The sequence below is a fragment of the Macaca nemestrina genome, chromosome 7 (assembly GCF_043159975.1).
Source record: "Macaca nemestrina isolate mMacNem1 chromosome 7, mMacNem.hap1, whole genome shotgun sequence".
Lineage (NCBI taxonomy): Eukaryota > Metazoa > Chordata > Mammalia > Primates > Cercopithecidae > Macaca > Macaca nemestrina.
The window spans coordinates 49639037-49658946 of record NC_092131.1 but is presented as its reverse complement, the minus strand read 5'-3'; the positions used below and the strand labels follow the sequence as shown (position 1 = coordinate 49658946).

General features: G+C 41.5%; 2 protein-coding genes across 8 annotated transcripts in view; one reads left to right on the top strand and one right to left on the bottom strand.

Annotated features, from left to right (window-relative positions):
- Window positions 1-19910, bottom strand: part of LOC105473619 (translocase of inner mitochondrial membrane 9) — a 61602-nt gene that overhangs the window by 30461 nt on the left and 11231 nt on the right. For 3 of the 6 annotated variants that reach the window (XM_011727484.3, XM_011727486.3, XM_071100107.1), the window contains 3 exons: window positions 17974-18038; window positions 16881-16976; window positions 14800-15221 (listed from right to left, as the gene is read on the bottom strand). In XM_011727484.3, coding sequence (XP_011725786.1) covers window positions 15087-15221; window positions 16881-16976; window positions 17974-18012 — 270 coding nt within the window. In that variant the 5' untranslated portion in view covers window positions 18013-18038 and the 3' untranslated portion in view covers window positions 14800-15086. Of the gene's footprint in view, window positions 1-5486; window positions 6077-14799; window positions 15222-16880; window positions 16977-17973; window positions 18039-19910 lie in introns of those variants that run through there. The other 3 variants (XR_011625839.1, XR_011625838.1, XM_071100108.1) reach the window with 2 other exon arrangements.
- Window positions 2726-14755, top strand: LOC105473620 (translocase of outer mitochondrial membrane 20 like). 2 transcript variants are annotated; one of them, XM_011727488.3, is made up of 5 exons: window positions 2726-2889; window positions 3078-3121; window positions 9410-9491; window positions 13381-13523; window positions 14584-14755. In XM_011727488.3, the coding sequence occupies exons 1-5, from the start codon at window positions 2754-2756 to the stop codon at window positions 14635-14637; spliced, it is 459 nt and encodes a 152-aa protein (XP_011725790.1). In that variant the 5' UTR covers window positions 2726-2753; the 3' UTR covers window positions 14638-14755. The 2 variants fall into 2 exon arrangements, with proteins under 2 accessions (XP_011725790.1, XP_011725789.1); XM_011727487.3 differs by having other exon boundaries at window positions 2749-2889; window positions 3078-3145.

Below are 19910 nucleotides of genomic sequence, written 5' to 3'. Positions count from 1 at the left end.
ACCATATAGGTATCTGGCGAGTTTAGCAAGATTGTGGGATGCAAGTTTAATATACAGAAATCAATTGGATTTCTATGCACTAGCAATAAAGAGTGAATAATTGGAAATTTTAAAATACCATTTACAGTACCATAAAAATATGAAATATATTGGGATAAATCTGACAGGATGGGAAAGACCTCTATATTGAAAACTGCAAGATATTGCTGAGACAAAGACAGTCTTTATGAGGGACTATACCTTGTTCATGGATCATAAAACTTAGTATTGTTGAGATTCTTTGCTCCTCAAATTCAGTGCAATGCCAATAAAAATACCAGCAGGCATCTTGTATAAATTGACAAGCTAATTATAAAATTCTTTTGGAAATACAAAGGACCTAGAGGAGCCGAAAAGAACTTTGAATAAGAACTAATTTGAAAGCCTAGCATTACCTAATTTCAATAATTATCATCAAGCTATAGTAATCAACAACAGGGTGGTACTGGAATAAGATGGACAAATAGAGCAATAGAACTGAATAGCCAAAAATAAGCTCTCATATATATGGATAAGTGATTTTTGACAAAGGTGCCCAGGCAATATGGTAAAGATAAGTCAGCCTTTTAAGGAAATGGTACAGGGCGGGCGCAGTGGCTCACGCCTGTAATCCTAACACTTTGGGAGCCCAAGGCAGGTGGATCACTTGAGGTCAGGAGTTAGAAACCAGCCTGGCCGACATGGTGAAACCCTGTCTCTACTAAAAAAAACACAAATATTAGCCGGGCATTGTAGTGGGCACCTGTTACCCCAGCTACTCAGGAGGCTGAGGCAGGAGAATCGCTTGAACCTGGGAGGCTGAGGTTGCAGCAAGCTGAGATCAGGCCATTGCACTCCAGCATGTGCAACAGAGCGAGACTCCGCCTCAAAAAGAAAAAGAGAGAAAGAGGGAGGGAGGGAGGGAAGAAAGGAAGGAGGGAGGGAGGGAGGGAAGGAAGGAAGGAAGGGAGAGAGGGAAGGAGGGAGGGAAGGAGGGAGGGAGGGAGGGAGGGAAACAGTTGTACATACATATGCAAAAAAAATTGAGGGAGGGAGGGGAAACAGTTGGACATTCATATGCAAAAAAATTAATTTGGATCCCTACCTTGCAAGATATATGAAAACAAAGTGGATCACAAACTTAAATAGATCACAACATGGATCAGAAAACCTAAAACTATAACGTGTCTAAAAGAAAATAGGAGAAAATATTTGTGACCTTTTGCCTAACTGGGTTAGGCAAAGATTACTGGATACAACATCAAAAGCATAAAGTAACAAATTGATAAACTGGACTTTACCAAAATGTAAAACTTTGGTACTTTAAAAGACACTGTTAAAACAATAAAAACACAAGCAACAGACTGGGAGAAACTATTTGCATATTACACATCACATAAGGACTTCAGAATATATAAAGAACTATCAAAACAGGGAAAAAATGCAATTTCTAAAAAATAGACCAAGGATGTGAACATATACTTCAACTAAGAAGATATATGGATGGCAATTATGCACATTAAAAAAAAGATGTTCATCAAGAGAATGAGAAGACAAACCACAAACTGGGAAAAAATATTCATAAAAGACACACCTGATAAAGGATTGTTATCCAAAATATACAAAGCTTAAAACACAACACTAAGAAAACAAACCTGATTTAAAAATTGGCAAAAGATCTCAACAGGCATCTCACCCAAGAAGATATACAAATGGCAAAAAAGCATAGGAAACAATGTTCAATATCATATGTATATGTCATTTGAGAACTGCAAATGAAAACCCTGAGATACTACTACACACCTATTAGAATGCAAAAAACTAAAACACTGATAATACCAAATGCTGGGGAAGATGTGGAGCAACGGGAACTCTCATTGCTGGTAGGAATGCAAAAATGCTACAGCCACTTTGGAAGACAGTGTTACTGTCTTCAGTCTTTCTTTTCTTTTCTCTCTTCTTTTCTTTCTTTTATTTTGAGATGGAGTCTCGCTGTGTCGCCCAGGCTGGAGTGCACTGGTGGGATCTCTGCTCACTACAAGCTCTGCCTCCCGCGTTCACGCGATTCTCCTGCCTCAGCCTCCCGAGTAGCTGGGACTGCAGGTGCCCACCACCACGCCCGGCTAGTTTTTCGTATTTTTAGTGGAGACGGGGTTTCACCGCGCGTTAGCCACGATGGTCAACCTCGTGACCTCCTGACCTCGTCATCCGCCCACCTCAGCCTCCCAAAGTGCTGGGTTTACAGGCATGAGCCACCGCGCCCGGCCTTCAGTTTCTTATAAAACTAAACATAGGTTGGGGAGTACGGGCTGGTATTAAACAATGTGAACTAGAAGGTGACCAAAGTTGACCTTAGAGTCAACTTAATTTTGCAGGTGAGGGAACAGAGGCCTAAACGACCACCGGCTCCCAGTAAAGCAGATTCGCGGCATACTGTGCTTTGCGCAAATCGGTGTTGTAGACACAGGGGCAGAGGCATGTTTGGAGAAAGGGTTCAGAATTTGGAGTGCGACAGACGTAGGTTGGAACAGAGCTCTGCTACTCGGTGGCTGCGCAGGCTCCCGCACACATCCTCCCGAACGCTCGGCTTCCTCACCAGTCCACAAGCCTGGGTGCGAGGCGTCAACGCGCCGCTGAGTGCGCAGGAGGCCGCGAGGCCGGATGGGCCGCCGCGCCGACGCCCCCTGCCGGCCGGCCCGCGCCCAACGCTCCGCTTGTGGGACGCCCGCGGCCGGATGCCCTCCGTCCGCTCCCTCCTCGGCCTCTTGGCGGCCGCGGCGGTCTGTGGCGCCTTCGCCTTCCTAGGCTACTGTGTTTACCTCGACCGGAAGCGGCGCGGGGACCCCGCGTTCAAGCGCCGCCTGCGGGATAGTGAGTGGGACCGAGGCGGAGGCGCGGCCGGGTCGGGCAGAGCGGGCGGGCTGCCGGCCGGGAGGGCCCCCCTGTGAGAGGCCGGGCCGTGAGTGCCGCAGCTTCTGCCGAGGGGCCCGCGGCTCCCGGGCGGGCAGGACCACTGGGCCCACGCCTCCCAGCCAGCACGTGCTGTGTTGTGTTCGCAGAAAGAAGAGCCGAGCCTCAAAAGCCTGAGGAGCGGGGCACGCAGGTGCAGTGCTTTCGATCCACGCAGGTAGCTCAGTAGACGCAGGTCCGGGCTCGCTGGGTTTCTTGGCTCCTGGCGGGTTTCTTGGCTCCTGGCGGGCTCGGCAGCAAGTAGTTCCCTCAGCCGCCCGCCGCCCGCCGCCCGCGCCAGGGAACAGGCCTGCCCTCGCGCCCCAAGCACCGCCTCAGGCTCAGTCACTCTCCTCTCACAAAAGGGAGGGAAGGAAGGAGGGAGAAGTTGGAGTTGTAAAAGGGCAGCTGTAAAGCGAAACATTGTACAACAGGCACTTCTTTTAATTGGAAGAAGGAAGAGGAGGCTTTTGCCCTTTCAGAGCCGCGCAGGACACTTAGAAACCCAGACTGGCCACGGTCACCTGGCAGTAACTTCTAGATTGTTCTCCCGCAGGGCCTTTCTTGTAGCTCGGAAGCAGAAGGCATCTTCATGTTTTCTAAGTCTGCGGCAGAATTTGATTAGTCCCTTTTTTGTTTTTAAGAGACGGGCCGGGCGCGGTGGTGTACGCCTGTAGTCCCAGCACTTTGGGAGGCGAGGCGGGCATATCACATGAGGTCAGGAGTGCGAGACCAGCCTGGCCAACATGGTGAAAGCCTGTCTCTACTAAAAATACAAAAATTAACCGGGAGTGGTGGTGTCTGCCTGTATCTCACCTACTCGGGAGACTGAGGCAGGAGAATTGCTTGAGTCCAGGAGGCGACAGTTGCAGCCTGGGCGACAGAGCAAGACACTACCTATAAAAAAAGACACAAGGGTGTTCCTGTGTTGCCCAGGCTGATCTCGAACTCCTGGCCACAAGCAATCCGCAGTGGATTCTGGATGTTTACTTCGCTGAGATTGTTAGCCAGAGCACCTACACGTGTCTGTGTGATCTGAGATTCATTTGTGTGGTGGGCTGTGTCCCAAGGGGCAAGCAAACACGTATATGTGTGTGTGTGTGTAGAGAGAGCACGCACATGCATGTGAACTAGAACATGTGCTCATGTGGGAGAGCAGATGGTACCACTTCTGGCAACATTGAAGCCTCCTCAATTTAAAGGGAGAAGAAATAGATTCTGCCTCTCAACAGGGATGGCAAGGTTCTGAAAGCACTTGTGTGACCGGGAATATTGCGGTAGCCATTTTTGAAACATGCAGTTTTTCCGGAGAAGACTTTGTAGCGGAAGTGACATTGAACTGAGCCTGGAAGGATGATGAATTTGTAGCTTGGTTTCAGGGGAGAGGACACAGGATGGAGGGAACAGCATGTGCATAAAGATGCAAAGTGGAGTATCTGCCAAGCACATTCAGTAAACCAGTTTGGCAAAGGAGTCATACTGAGGAATGGTGGGTGGTAAGGTTGGAAAGCGAAAGTAGGGATTGAATTAAGGAAGGCTTGCTTTGAAGGCCAGGTTAAGGAATTGAGATTCAATGGAGGAATTACTGAAGATTTCTAAGCAGGAATTTTTTAAAAAGAAGGAAAGAAAGGCAGAAGATAACCATTCTTAGATTGATCAGGCAGGAGTGTACTTAATGGACAAGAAGAGAAAACAAGCTATTGCAGCGATTTAGATGAGAGGTAATAAAAATCCTAAACTATGGTGGTGTTAGTGGTAACTGGGAAGAATACAGTTCATGCCGACTGAGTAAAGGGTAATGGAGAGGCAGAGTCAAAGACACTTCTGGGGTTTCAAAATGGAATCACAGTAGAGAATAAAAGCCCATTTGACATAGTTAGCTGGGTAGGGCGTGTCCAAAGAGCTGGACATGGGAGTGGAAATGCCTTCCCTGACTTGATTGGGACAGAGCCTGTTACAGCTGCATGTCCCTCTTCATTGTCCATGGTTTCACTTGCACATTTATGTAATTATTTAATTAATGCTTTCTGTTTATTACACTAAACTCTGTGAGGGCAGACTTTGTTTTTACTCTCCATTGTTTCCAGTGCCTAGAACGGAGTCTAGTGCGGTAGGTGCCCAGCAAATGTTTGTTGAATATTGTTATTCATTGTAGGCAGAGGGAAATACCTTGTGCAGAGGCAAAGAACATGAAATTGTAGTATTCAAGGAGTGTTATGGCCAGAGAGATAGCTGAGGGTCAGTTTAGTGTCTTATTGTGGAGGACTTTGCATGCCAAACTGAAAAGTCAGGACATTTTTCTGTTGTGGTGGATAACTAATGATGGTGACTTTATTTCAGAGAAAAGACACAATTATTTTGGTTTTATTTTTTAAATAAGACAATTCTGGTTCTAGTGTGGAGAAAGGAAGTTGAAGACAGGAAAATCAGTCAATGACAGTTCATATGGGAAATAATGAATGATTTATATTAATATCATATTTTAATTATAATATAATTTAATTATATTCATATTAAGCCATAACTAAGTCATACTATAATTTATTGATATAAATCAATAATTATTAATAATAAATTGTTAATATTATATTATTTCCCATATAGGAAATAAATTATTTCAAGTGAGGAAGCAGCACAAGCAGGATTTTTCAAATGTTCTTTCATGTAATTGTCACAACTCTATTCTAATTTTTTTTTTTTTTGACACGGAGTCTCACTCTGTTGTCCAGGCTGGAGTACAGTGGCATGATCACAGCTCACTGCAGCCTCAACCCTTTTGGGTTTAGGTGATTCTCCTACCTCAGTCTCCTAAATAGCTGGGACTACAGGTGCACACCATGTCCAGCTAGTTTTTGTACTTGTACAGTGACGGGTTTCGCAACATTGCCCAAGCCGGTCTTGAACTCCTGAGCTCAGGCAGTCTGCCCACCTTGGCATCCTGAAGTGTTGGGATTACAGGAGGGAGCCACTGTGCCTGGCCTCTATTCTCATTTTACAGATGAATAAACCAAAGCAGAGAAAGTCGTCTCTTCTCACCTTTTCTAGGGTCTTTCTTCCTCTTCTTCCCAGGACTTTCCCAAAGTATGGTCCATTGCTGCATTAGATTTACCTGGAGCATTTGTTAAAATATGGATTATTTGACCCTGATCCCAGCAATTCTGATCCAGTAGCCCGGGGAATTCTTACTGGCACAGTGACTGTCAGACTTTAGGATCCATAAGAATCACCTGAAGAGCTTGTTTAAAAATGCAAATTCCTGGGCCCTACTCCCAGAGATTGATTCAGTAGGTCTGGGTGGAGCCCAAGAAACTGCAGTTTTAACAGCTCCTTCAGGTGATGCTTTGTGAAACATGGGCCTTGGGTTCTGTACCCTTCCCCCTCTCCCTAGAAGATCCTTGCCTTCTCCAAAAGTGATTTCAAATGTGCTACTCTAGACCTGGTGTCCCAAGTTTCATCTGTCTACCAGACTCTGTCATCTGGACGTTCTATTGGCACCTCACCTTAGTGTGTCCAGAAGTAAGTTCATCATCTCCCCCCTTGCCACTGCACCTACTCCTGTTTCCTTATGATGCTCCTGGTGTCACTAGCCTCCCTGCTATGACCCTGATTCATCTTGTTTAACTGTCAGCTTCATCCATCATAAACAATGACCAATTCTTATTTTCAAATGCTCTATTTCATATATATATGTGTGTGTGTATATATATATATATATATATATACACACATATATATATATACACATATATATATATATATATATCCATCCCACTTGTCTATTTCTATTGCTTCCCTGCGACTAAAGGCTTTTATTACCTTTTACCCAGGTTATTGAATAGTTTCCTAACTTGTCGCCCTGCCTCTATTCTTATGCTGTTAGAGTAAATTTCTTCTAAATGGCAGCTCTGAATATGTAATTCCTTGCAGTAGCTCCCTACTCCGCAGATTAAAGACCAGCTTTGCTGGGCGCGGTGGCTCACACCTGTAATCCCAGCACTTTGCAAGGCCGAGGTGGTCTGATCACCTGAGGTCAGAAGTTCAAGACCAGTCTGGCTAACATGGTGAAACCCCATCTCTACTAAAAATACAAAATTAGTCGGGCATGGTGGCACATGCCTATAGTCCCAGCTACCCGGGAGGCTGAGACAAGGGAATCGCCTGAACCTGGGAGGCAGAGGTTGCAGTAAGCCAAAAGTTGCAGTGAGCCAGGATCATGCCACTGTACTCCAGCCTGGGCAACAGAGTGAAACTCCATCTCAAAAACAACAAAAACAAAAACAAAAAACAAAACCAGCCTCAGCTTGGTGCTATGCCTTCGATGGGTGCCTATTCCAATTGACTGCCTTATTTTCCTAGGGATTGGAAATAATATATGTAAAGTTCCTAGTTTATAGCTGGCCTTCAATAATGGTTATATTGTTGCTACATTTACCCTATCATGGCCAGCACAGTGGCTCATGCAGGTAATTCCAGCAGTTTGAGAGGCCAAGGCGGGTGGATCACGAGGTCAGGAGTTCGAGACCAGCCTGCCAACATGGTAAAACCCCATCTCTACTAAAAATACAAAAATTAGCTGGGCGTGGTGGTGTGTACCTATAATCCCAACTACTCAGGAGGCTGAGGCAGGAGAATCACTTGAACCCGGGAGGCGGAGGTGGTAGAGAGCCGAGATTGTGCCACTGTACTCCAGCAAACAAACATTTACCCTACCATAATCCAGCTAATTAAGTTCACTTGGTATGTTCCCTGCAATTTTGCGTTGCTTATACTTTCCTCATCAAACTTTCACTGAACCTCTCCACATCTCAAACACTATCTTTTCTGAGAAGCCTTTGACAATTCTCCAACTAGATGTAATGTCTCTGTACTTTGAGCCCCAGAGGACATTGGACTTCTTGTTGTACCTACATGATCCCTTTCCCTTTATTAGACTGTGAGTCCTTGGGGATGGGCACAGGGTTCTTGGTCTCCAATTCCTTCCAGCTTTTCCTGGAGTGTCCTGCCCTTGCCAGTCCTCACTAAACATCTGTTGAGTAAAACCTCTGATGTTACTGATTATTAGTATATTTGATGATACAAGCTTAAAAGATGACCCCTGGCTGGGCGCGGTGGCTCATGCCTGTAATCCCAGGACTTTGGGAGGTTGAGGCGGGCAGATTACAAGGTCAGGAGATCAAGACCATCCTGGCTAACAAGGTGAAACCCTGTCTCTACTAAAAATACAAAAATTAGCTGGGCGTGGTGGTGGGTGCCTATAGTCCCAGCTACTTGGGAGGCTGTGGGAGGAGAATGGCCTGACCCCGGGAGGTGGAGCTTGCGGTGAGCCGAGATTGCGCCACTACACTCCAGCCTGGGCAAGAGAGTAAGACTCTGTCTCAAAAAAAAAAAAGGTGACCCCTTTCCAGGCACATTGCATTTTAAAAAGAAAATTCTTGGGGGAAAACAAAAACAGATTTGAAACACTGGAGCTGAAGTAAATGGCAGTGGAGTTGATATTTTGGGCTAGGGTTTGCTCAGTGTACCTTGAAAGACTAGCCCTAGATGTAGTACCAATGATGATGCCATCTTGTGGCCATGGTAGCCTTCATGAACCAACCGCAGTAAACCAAAGCATCCTTCTGAACACTCACTCCCCTGCCAACCCCCCACCAGGTCCTTTGTCCCTTTCCTTTTGAGGGTGTGAGTACAGAAGGCTTAGCATAGTTTCTTGTTTCCCCTAATAGAGAATTACTGTTGCATGAACAGGTTTCACTACTAAAAAGACCAAAATGACCTTGTAAGCCAGAGAAATCATTGCAACCAAATCAATAGGCACTGTTAATATCCCGGGCAAGAAAATAGTTTTGCAACATACAAAACTACCTTTGTTATATTAATTACAGTAGGATTTCTGCTATATGTGGGTGGGTAAAATATGGGATGAGAGTTACTTATTATAAGCATCTCAACTTAACAAATATGTCATGTTTTTTTAAATCACTTAAAATAATCCCATTTTAGAAAATTGGTTTAAATATTATAAAGAACAACTACATTTGTCATAACTTTAGATTTAGAGACTAGGTTCAAGATGTCATTTTTTTTTTCTTCCTTTTTTTTTGTGACAGAGTTTCACTCTTGTTGTCCAGGCTAGAGTGCAACGGTGTGATCTCAGCCAATTGCAACCTCCGCCTCCCAGGTTCAAGCGATTCTCCTGCCTGCGCCACTATGACTGCTAATTTTGTATTTTCAGTAGAGACGGGGTTTCTCCATGTTGGTCAGGCTGTTCTCGAACTCCCAACCCCAGGTGATCTGCCCGCCTTGGCCTCCCATAGTGCTGGGATTATAGGCGTGAGCCACCGCATCCAGCCCAAGATGTCCTTTCTAAATAAAAAATAATTTGATCAGTAACCATATACCTTTCATTCATTACTCATTGTTAAATATTTTATGAATATTTTAGTTGTGGGATCCAGCGAAGAATAAAAAATTGCAAGAACTTTTCTTGCAAGAGGTACGGATGGGAGAACTTTGGTTATCTAGAGGTAAGAATGTAAATGTTCTTTTGTGAGTTACTTACGACAGTTTATTCTTAAGAAATATTTATTGATTAGTATTTGTATGTCCAATAACTAGCTGGATGTGTTAGCCAACTTCCCTCACTAAAGAAAAACTATCCCAGCATGTTCACTTCATCACACTGTACTCTTGCATTATGTTAGAGTTTAGTGTTCAAGTTGCAGACTTGGAAGTGGGCAAACAGAGTAGCAAAGACAAATACAAAAATACCTCATTTATGGTTATATAAAATTCTAAGTCAGTGAGTTTTCCAAGTGACTAAATGTTAAGAATAAAAACTTTTTGCCAGGTGTGGTGGCTCATACCGGTAATCCCAACACTTTGGGAGGCCAAGGCAAGAGGATTGCTTAAGGCCAACAGTTTGAGAACAGCCTGGGCAACAAAGCAAGACCCTGTCTCTACAAAAAACTTCAAAAATTGGTTGGGTACCATGGCATGTGCCTGTAGTCCCAGCTACTCAGGAGGCTGAGGTGAGAGGATCACTTGAGCCCAGGAGTTTGAGGTTGCAGTGAGCCATCATCTTGCCACTATACTCCAGCCTGGGAGACAGAGACTCTGTCTCAAGAAAACAAACAAAACGACTTTTAAAAATTCTAACTGCTTTATAAAAATGTTCCTGCTTTCTTAGAATATTCTTAATACTTATTTACTTTGTTGATAAATAAATTCCCTATGAATGTCCATTCTTTTACTGTGTTTAATGGAGTGATGCCTGTCGGGGCTATCTTACACTTAATGGTCATATTTTGAGTTATAATTTATTCCTACCTAATTCCAGATGGATTTGAGAAAACTTCATAATATTGTTAGGCAAAATGATGGTAGATAATATTATTATTGTATAAATACTATAATCATAATGTCCTTATTCTGGTGTTAAACCCTGGAAAGGAAAATTTGTCTTGAGGCTTCTTAATTTAAGAAGTAACTGATGTTGCTGGATAAATCAGCATTACAAAACCCATCAGTACAATGTATATATATTTTTTAAGTGTTGCAAACTCCCTTGCATATCACAGTGCCTGTACCTGTTTTTGCCGCTGTTTTTTTTTTTTTTTTTTTCCAAAAGGTTTTGTTTTTCAATCTGTAAGCAGCCTCCTCCAGGATTTATAAAAACAAAGAGGAAGTCAAAATCCTAGGCAACTCACAGCAATAGCCAAGATTTTTATTCAGTGTCTTAAAACCATTATAAAGGTTTTGAGAAATGAAAAAGTTGCAGGCATTCAAAATCATTGCACATTAATCACTATAATTTGTATTTTAGTATTTAGTATTGATCTTTGCTTTCAGATGGAGTAATTTTTAAAATAGATTAAAAATACCTGCTAAATATTAATGGTTTTTGCTTTTAGATGGAGTAATTTTTGAAATGGACTAAAAATACCTGCTAAATATTGATGACAAAATGTACAGTTAGAACTGACTTAAATGATATAAACAGAAGTGACTTTACATAAACCAGTGAAGCTTATGTCTAAAGACCTTTATATGCATAGGCCTCTAAGGCCCCCTAGCAATTTTTTTTTTTCTTTTGAGATGGAGTTTCACTCTTGTTGCCCAAGCTGGAATGCAATGGCGCAATCTCAGCCCATTGCAACCTCTGCCTTTCAGGTTCAAGCGATTCTCCTGCCTCAGCCTCCCAAGTCGCTGGGATTACAGGAATGCACCACCACACCCAGCTAATTTTGTATTCTTAGTAGACACAGGGTTTCACCATGTGGGTCAGGCTGGTCTCAAACTTCTGACCTCAAGTGATCTAACTGCTTTGGCCTCCCAAAGTGCTGGGATTACAAGCATGAGCCACCGTGCCCAGCCACCCCTAGTAATTTTGTACTCATAATTTTATATTCTTTTTTGTAAACAAGGGCCCTCAAATTGTGGGAAAGAAAGTTCTGAATTACAAGTCAAAAGAAAAAAGATAACATATTTTATCACATTTTATTCCTATTCACTTTATGCTTAAGAGCTATGATGTAATGTTCAATTAGATTTAGAAGTGATCTGAACACATGTTGCAAACTTGGGTTTTTAAATTTTTAACTGCTATTTAATAGCTTTTTTATTTTGGGGGGACAGTGTCTCACTCTGTCACCCAAGCTGGAGTGCAGTGGTGTGATCTTGGCTCAGCCTTCTGGGTTCGAGCAATTCTCATGTCTCAGCCTCCCAAGTAGCTGGGATTATATAAGTGTGTGCCACCATGCCTGGCTAATTTTTCCATTTTTGGTAGAGACTGGGTTTTGCCATGTTGGCCAGGCCGGTCTCGAACTGGCGGCAAGTGATCCGCCCTCCTCAGCCTCCCAAAGTGTTGGGATTACAGGCGTGAGCCGTCGCGCCCAGCCCCCTAATAGCTCTTTACAGAAGTTTTATACTTCCATATTTTACATACACTGCAGTTCTCGGTCTTGGCTGCTTATTCTTTAATTCTTCATCAAACCCCAAACCAATTAAATCAGAATCTATGGGGCTGGAACCCAGATGTCAACATTTTTAAAAAATCTCCCTAGGTTTCTAAAACATTGAGAACCAACCAGTACAGTATTCTATCCAATGTGGCAATTTTTCACCCAGTTTTCTGCAGTCTTCTTAACTTTCTCCACTCTCATTTGCCATCACCCACAATTTTCATCATTTTGCTGTCAGGTAAAATACAGTTCTGTAGCCATCTCAATGGTGGCTATGTTTGTATGAGACCATAGGGCCAATAATTTTGATTGAAATTTCTGAGGAGCTGGTATGATTTAATTTATTGGTTAAATTATTTGACCAAATTGATTGTTTTGTATTGTTAGCACCACCAATCTTGAGAACAGGCACTATTATATCTTATGTTGAAAATGTAAAATTAATGTATTTAAGTCAGGACATATCCCTGTTGTTTTTTAGTTTAAGCTTAATATGAATCTTTGGAAAGCATTTTTTTCTGTCATGCACTCTTCTCTTCATATGACCATGTATTTCAACCAATAAATGGAAAACTAGTTTCAGCTAATAAAAATCTATTATTATACTTACTTGTAGGGCCATATTTTATTTTCTACCTAGTTATATTAAGTATGTCAAGATTTCAACTCCTGTGATTACCGAATACCTGAAGAGAGGCAGTACTCTAGTCTCAAGGGTCAAAAAATTAGATTATATTCCTCATGCTGACATTAATCAGCATTGAAACTATACATCATTTCACTGATCTTTGCCTCAGTTTCCTTAAAGTAAAACAAGGGAGACTAAAGTCATTCCATGTTCTAACTTAAACAGAAATGCTATGATTTTCACTCTTCACATATTTTCATTCTTTGTTACTTCAAAGCCAGTTATCCTAAAACTCATTTTAAAACTGTGTTTAAAAATCAGAGTTCATAAATCTCTCATTTTTTTCCTTGGGGTATGTAATTCATGTTACACTAAATCTTGTTTCAACTCTTTGATAGTGAAATTTTTTTTTTTAAGTTCTATTTAGCTGGAACATGTTTAATCTATCCTATTTTATCAATCACACATGTAAAGATAACCTTCAGATATTAATAAAAGCAGGCAACTGCTTACAAAAAACCTCAGTGTCCTCTTCCCTCCATACCCAAATTATAGAACACGAGCACTTCCAATGCAAAAGTGCACTTCTAAACAGTAAGAGTATACTTGCTGTAATTTGGCTCAAAATTATTAATATTGCAGCTTCACCACTAAGAAACTCAACGTCTTCCCTCATATTTGTACTGTACTCTTCACAAGACTTGTCTAAGTAGTCTTTAGTTGGATATGCTTTTAATTTTTAATGCTTGTTGCTTTCTTGGATTTGTAGAATGTCTGTTTTAAAGAACTTTAAAATTTTGCTCAAAACTTGTCATTCTGTTTCAGGAGAGCATAGAATGGGGGTTCGACACCTCAGCAATGCCCTTTTAGTGTGTGGGCAACCACAGGAACTTCTGAAGGTTTTCAAACACACACTCCCTCCCAAGGTATTTGAGATGCTGTTGCACAAAATTCCCCTTATTTGCCAGGTGAGCACATATTTAATTATCTTTGTGAAATGTACACAGTAAATAGCTATGTTATGCTTGACTACACAGAAATATCAAAGTATGTGTGTGAATTGCCCAGAATCTTAAATAAGTGAAATCTCTGACTTTTTGGCTGCTTTAACATGAAGCAAGCCTGTTCTTTCAGGTTCCTTTGATTATAATAAATTGTATATTTTCTTGAGTATTATCTGTATTTCAACACTTCAGTTTTAAAGCAGAACAATACTTCTACTTCCATTAACATACAAAACATAAAAATCGCTTTGGTAAATTTAAACATACAGGCTAATTAGCATTCTCTTAAATATAGGTTTAAAATGGTATTGAATGAAATCCATTCATAAGCCAGTTGATTAGTAAGTTTTAGTCCACTTGCATTTTACTAAACTACTTGGTATACATATGCATCAACTAGAATTTCCTGCAAATGCTTGGATTCATTTCAGGATTCATTAGCCATAAGACATTACTTTGGTTCACTTTTTATCATTGGCAAGCCTTGGAATCTATCATATTTAACTGTCAGCTTTTGAGAAAAACACAAACATGAACTCCATTACAGTGTAACATTCAACTCTTAAACATTCCCAAACTAGGGCAGATGGGATGGTTTCCTGAAGATATATGAAAATGTAGGTAAGATAAGAATATGTGGCCGGGCACAGTGGCTCATGCCTGTAATCCTAGCACTTTGGGAGGCTGAGGTGGGCGGATCACTGGAGGTCAGGAGTTTGACACCAGCCTGACCAACATGGTGAAACCCCATCTCTACTAAAAATACAAAAATTAGCCAGGCATGGTGGCACACACCTGTAATCCCAGTTACTTGGGAGGCTGAGGCAGGAGAATTGCTTGAACCTGGGAGGTGGAGGTTGCAGTAAGCCAAGATCGCACCATTGCACTCCATCCTGGGTGACGAAAGCAAAACTCCATCTCAAAAAAAAAGAAAAAGGAATAATGCCCACCCTGACACAAGGGAGGCAAGAAAAGGACCGTGCATTGAAATGATTAGCAAGTAACTGTTTTATGTATTCACCAGCAATTTGAGGCAGACGTGAATGAACAGGAATGCTTGGAGGATGATCCTGATTGAAAAACATTTCAACGTATCCACAGTCCAGTGAGAATACTATGGTACCATACAGTATAAACAACTGCTCAGTGATATTTCCATTTATTTTACTTTTAGTAATAAAAATTTGTCTATCTCATACATGATTGAACACATAAGTTGCTTTAAAATTAACAGTCACAATTGAAGAAACAATGGTTTATTTTTCTAATCAAGTGACCAAGTTGCTGAATCATAAGGCCTCAACAAATGTTGCATCTTATTATTTCATTGAACAATAAGACCTTCTAGTTTGATTATTCCTGGTAAATAGCAATTTTGTTTCTCCAGTGGTTTCCATTTGCCAAAGTCATGACAGATGGTTTAACATTGTGGCTACTGCTTTCAGGGGATTCTATCAGATGAGTCCTTATTTCCAATAAAGCAGCTGTTGGCAATCTTTCATCAAAAGTTCATCCATCAGGACTTCTCTATCGTGGTTGGCCAAGGAGTCCTGCTTTGGCTGCCAGGGCTTCATTCTGCTGAATATGATATTCCTGAAATCTCATGGATATTCTTTGTGTCATTTTTAAATATTTCTGTAAGCAATGTTCTGAACAGGTGGTCTAGGAATGAAAAGGGAAGATCCAAGAGGCAACACAAAAATATGAATTTTTAAAAATGCATGTATTCCAAAAGAACAGTGTGTAGTTGCTTTTCTATATCTGAGAATTAAATAGTATTAATTGGCAGCAACTGACCATAGCTTTTAATTGATACTTTCATCCACTTACAAGCATTAATATATACCGAATGCCTGCCAGTTTGTAGTCACTAAGAGCAATGGTAAATCTCTGCTTTCAAGAAGCTTCTGGACTAGATTTTCTGCAAGTGTATTAAGTGAAAGCCCACATTCCTATCCTCTTGTTTCGATTGTTAAAATGTAGACCCAGTAGTAAGTTTGTTCCTTTGTAATGAGAAACAACATTCTTAATTCTCAACCTTTTACTTTTTATTTATTTAATTAATTAATTTATTTTTTGAGATGGAGTCTCGCTCTGTCACCCAGGCTGGAGTGCAGCAGCGTGATCTCGGCTCACTGCAAGCTCTGCCTCCTGGGTTCAGACCATTCTCCTGCCTCAGCCTCCCGAGTAGCTGGGACTACAGGTGCCTGCCACCATGCCTGGCTAATTTTTTGTATTTTTAGTAGGGACGGGGTTTCACTGTGTTAGCCAGGATGGTCTCGATCTCCTGACCTCGTGATCCGCCCACCTCGGCCTCCCAAAGTGCTGGGATTACAGGCATGAGCCACTGTGCCTGGCCTATTTATTTTTTTTGAGACAGGTTCTCTCTCTGTTGCCCAGGGTGGAGTGCTGTGGCTTACTGCGGCCTCAACCTCCTGGGCTTAAGTTATCCTCCTACCTTAGTCCCTGGAGTAGCTGAGACCACAGGCACATACCACCATGCCTGGCTAGTATTTCATTTTATTTTTTAGTAGAGACAAGGACTGGTTTTTTTGTTTTTGTTTTTGTTGACAGGGTCTTGCTCTGTCGCCCAGGCTAGAGTGCAGTGGTGCAATCACAGCTCACTGCAGCCTCTGCCTCCCAGGCTCAGGTGACCCTCTCACCTCAGCTCCCGAGTAGCTGGGACCACAGGCATGTGCCAACATGTCCAGCTAATTTTTTTTTTTTTTTTTGTATTTTTTGTAAAGACAGCGTTTCACCATGTTGCTGAGGCTGGTTTCGAACTCCTGGGTTCAAGTGATCCACCTGCCTTGGCCTCCCAAAGTGCTGGGAGTTCAAAGTTACAGGGAGCTATGATTATGCCATTGCACTCCAGCCTGGGTGACAGAGCAAGACCCTGTCTTAGAAAAAAAAAGTTAAGACTTCTAATAGGATTAAGTTTTCAATATGAGCCATCAAAGTCAAGCTTTGCTTTTTCCAAAGCCAACCAGAATTCCCAGGGCCATACAGAAAGGCTGTGCCAAGTTTCTCTAGGTAGGCCATCTTGACTGAAAGCTAATTAGTAAGAATCTTTGTTGTGAAACAGTAACTCAGCAGCTGCAGCCATCTTCTCTAAAATGGTCTGACTTGGTACAATGTAACTATCATATTAAATTTGGCACTGTTAAACTCAATGCCGTGGTTCAGTGGCTGCTTCAGTTCTTCTAAGCAATGGAACATAAAAGGTAGTCTAAATTCCTGTAATAAGTAGGAACAAGTGAAATGCTACTTAGAGTGTTTATAACAGGCCTGGAGAATTTCAGTGAGTAACACTTTTCATACCTCTTCAGGTTTTACTTCTCTTGTTGTGAAGTCTTTAACACAGTCCAAAAAGCAGGTCTCTGTAAGTTTATTGTAGGTCCCCAGAAATTCCTTAAACTACAAACAAACCAGAATGTTCTTTACTATTTGGTTTTTAAAACAAAGAGGCTTTGAAGCTTCAATTACTAGTATTTTATATTTAGACAAAATATACTATAACACTTGAAATCATAGTTATGCTACTTAAATGGGTACAGTATGATCTACAGAACAGTTTTATTTTCTAGTTGAATATTTAATTTTTTCTTGATTATCAGTCAAATGAAAAATACATATGCTTGCCTGGGCGCGGTGGCTCATGCCTGTAATCTCAGCACTTTGGGAGGCTGAGGTGGGCGGATTACCTGAGGTCAGGAGTTTGAGACCAGCCTGGCCAACATGGTGAAACCCCGTCTCTAATAAAAATACAAAAATTAGCTGGGCGTGGTGGCATATGCCTGTAATCCCAGCTACTCGGGAGGCTAAGGCAGGAGAATTGCTTGGGCTCAGGAGATGGAGGTTGCCATGAGCCAAGATTGTGCCACTGCACTCCAGCCTGGCCGACAGAGCAAGACTGTCTCAAAAAAAAAAAAAACAAAAAAAAAAAAAAAAGAAAAGAAGAAGAAAAATACACACATTTTATAACATTTAATATCCATTCTGGAAATGAAATAGAAACAATTGTTTTGTGAAATCACTGACTGACATGTTTTTGTTTTTGTTTTTTTGAGATGGAATCTTGCTCTGTTGCCCAGGCTGGAGTGCAATGGCGCAATCTCGGCTCACTGCAGCGTCTGCCTCCTGGGTCAAGCAATTCCCGTGCCTCAGCCTCCCAAATATGCTGCGACTAGAGGTGTGCGCCAGCACGCCCAGCTAATTTTTGTGTTTTTAGGAGATGGGAGTTTCACCACGTTGGCCAGGCTGGTCTTGCCTGACTTCAAGTGATCCACCCATTGGGGCCTCCTAACGTGCTGGGATTACAGATGTGAGCCACTGCACCCAACCTGACACAGTGGCATTAATAGCATCTTACATTTTTTTGCAAAATATTTTCCCCTGATTAAGAATACCTTACCTGTTTTATCTGATCAGATTCTGGTATTTGTGCAGCCATATTCTTCTGGTACCTTTATTAGTCACCTAATTTAAAAATTCAAAAAAAAGTTTGTCAATCTATAAACAGATGTTTTTAGTCTAACTGAAGTTAGGGAATCACTGCTCATATTTTATAAATCTGTGTATGTAACTGTATGGCACCCCCAATTTCTCAGATCATTAATGACCATAGAACCTTACAGTTGAGAATTAGATTTTTTTTTTTTTGAGACAGAGTCTCACTCTGTCACCAGGCTGGAGCACAGTGGCATGATCTCGGCTCACTGCAACCTCCACCTCCGGGTTCAAGCAATTCTCCTGCCTCAGCCTCCCAAGTAGCTGGGACTACAGGTGCACACCACCACACCCAGCTAATTTTTGTATTTTTAGTAGAGATGGGGTTTCACCCATGTTGGCCAGGATGGTCTCGATCTCTTAACCTCGTGATCCGCCCGCCTCGGCTTCCCAAAGTGCTGGGATTACAGGCGTGAGCCACTGCGCCCGGCCAGAGAATTATATTTTCTAATGCTAGTTTGGGACTCAAAGGCCCTGTCTCTCGAAATCTCCAATTTTAAGATAGTTTGCTCTGCTACCTTGCTAAGCTACTTGTTTAAAGCCCCATTCCTAGGAGGATTATAAAGGAAACCAAGATGGTGAGGTTTGGGCTTAAAAAAAACAATAAAAAAAGCTGGGAGTGGTGGCTCACGCCTGTAATCCCAGCACTTTGGGAGGCCGAGGCGAGTGGATCACTTGAGATCAGGAGTTCAAAACCAGCCTGGCCAACACAGTGAAACCCTAGCTCTACTAAAAATACAAAAATTGGCCAGACGTGATGGCATATGCCTGTGGTCCCAGCTACTCGGGAAGCTGAGGCAGGAGAATCACTTGAACTCAGAATGTTGAGGTTACAGTGAGCCGAGATCACGCCACTGCAATAGAGCCTGGGTGACAAAGTAGGACTCCATCTCAAATAGTAATAATAATAATAATAATAATAATAATAATAAAGAAAAATAAAGTAAATCGAGATTTTTGCTGTTTTCATAAAATTACTTAACTATTCCACTAGTCACCAATTTGCTTATTTTAAATTTTTTACTATTATACTTAATCGAATATATCAAAAATATCAAAAATTTTCACATTTCAACATGCAATCAACATAAAAAGTATTAATAAGACATTTTACATTCCTTTCCTTGCAGTAAGTCTTTGATTTTGGTGAGCATTTTACACTTATACCACATCTCAATTTGAATGCTAAATTTTCATCACAAATACTTGGCCTATATTTAGGTTTAATAAAATCTATAGTTGAAAAAGTGGATTCACATATCTGAGCCACTCCAAATACACTTAAAATTAGTTGCTAATTTAACTCTGACCCTTACTACTAATGATCCTTTTACAATATAAATACAAACGTTCTATTAATAGTTAACAAACACCAGTTAACAAACACCATTTGCTTAGAAATAGACAACCCTCATGAAAGATATTCAGAGTTTTAAAAGAAAGTTATAGGAATTATACATTCTACTACACATTCTATAGTTCAGAAAGGGCAATCACAGAGACTAATCAGAAACTTCTAATTATAATCTAACCTAGCGGCAACAGGGAAGAGAAGACAAGTAAGTAAAAAAGCCTTTCTGAATTACTGAGATTTTCACATATCCTAAATGTAGGACTTAGGTTCAGTTAATCTAGATGTAAGAATGTGTATCACATTATTTATTTACTATATCCTGGCTAGTTCTAAAAAGGTTGAGCGTTTCATATAAAAGATTTGTACAGGCTGGACGTGGTGGCTCACGCCTATAATCCCAGCACTTTGGGAGGCTGAGGCAGGCAGATCAAGGTCAGGAGATTGAGACCATCCTGGCTAACACAGTGAAACCCTATCTTTACTAAAAA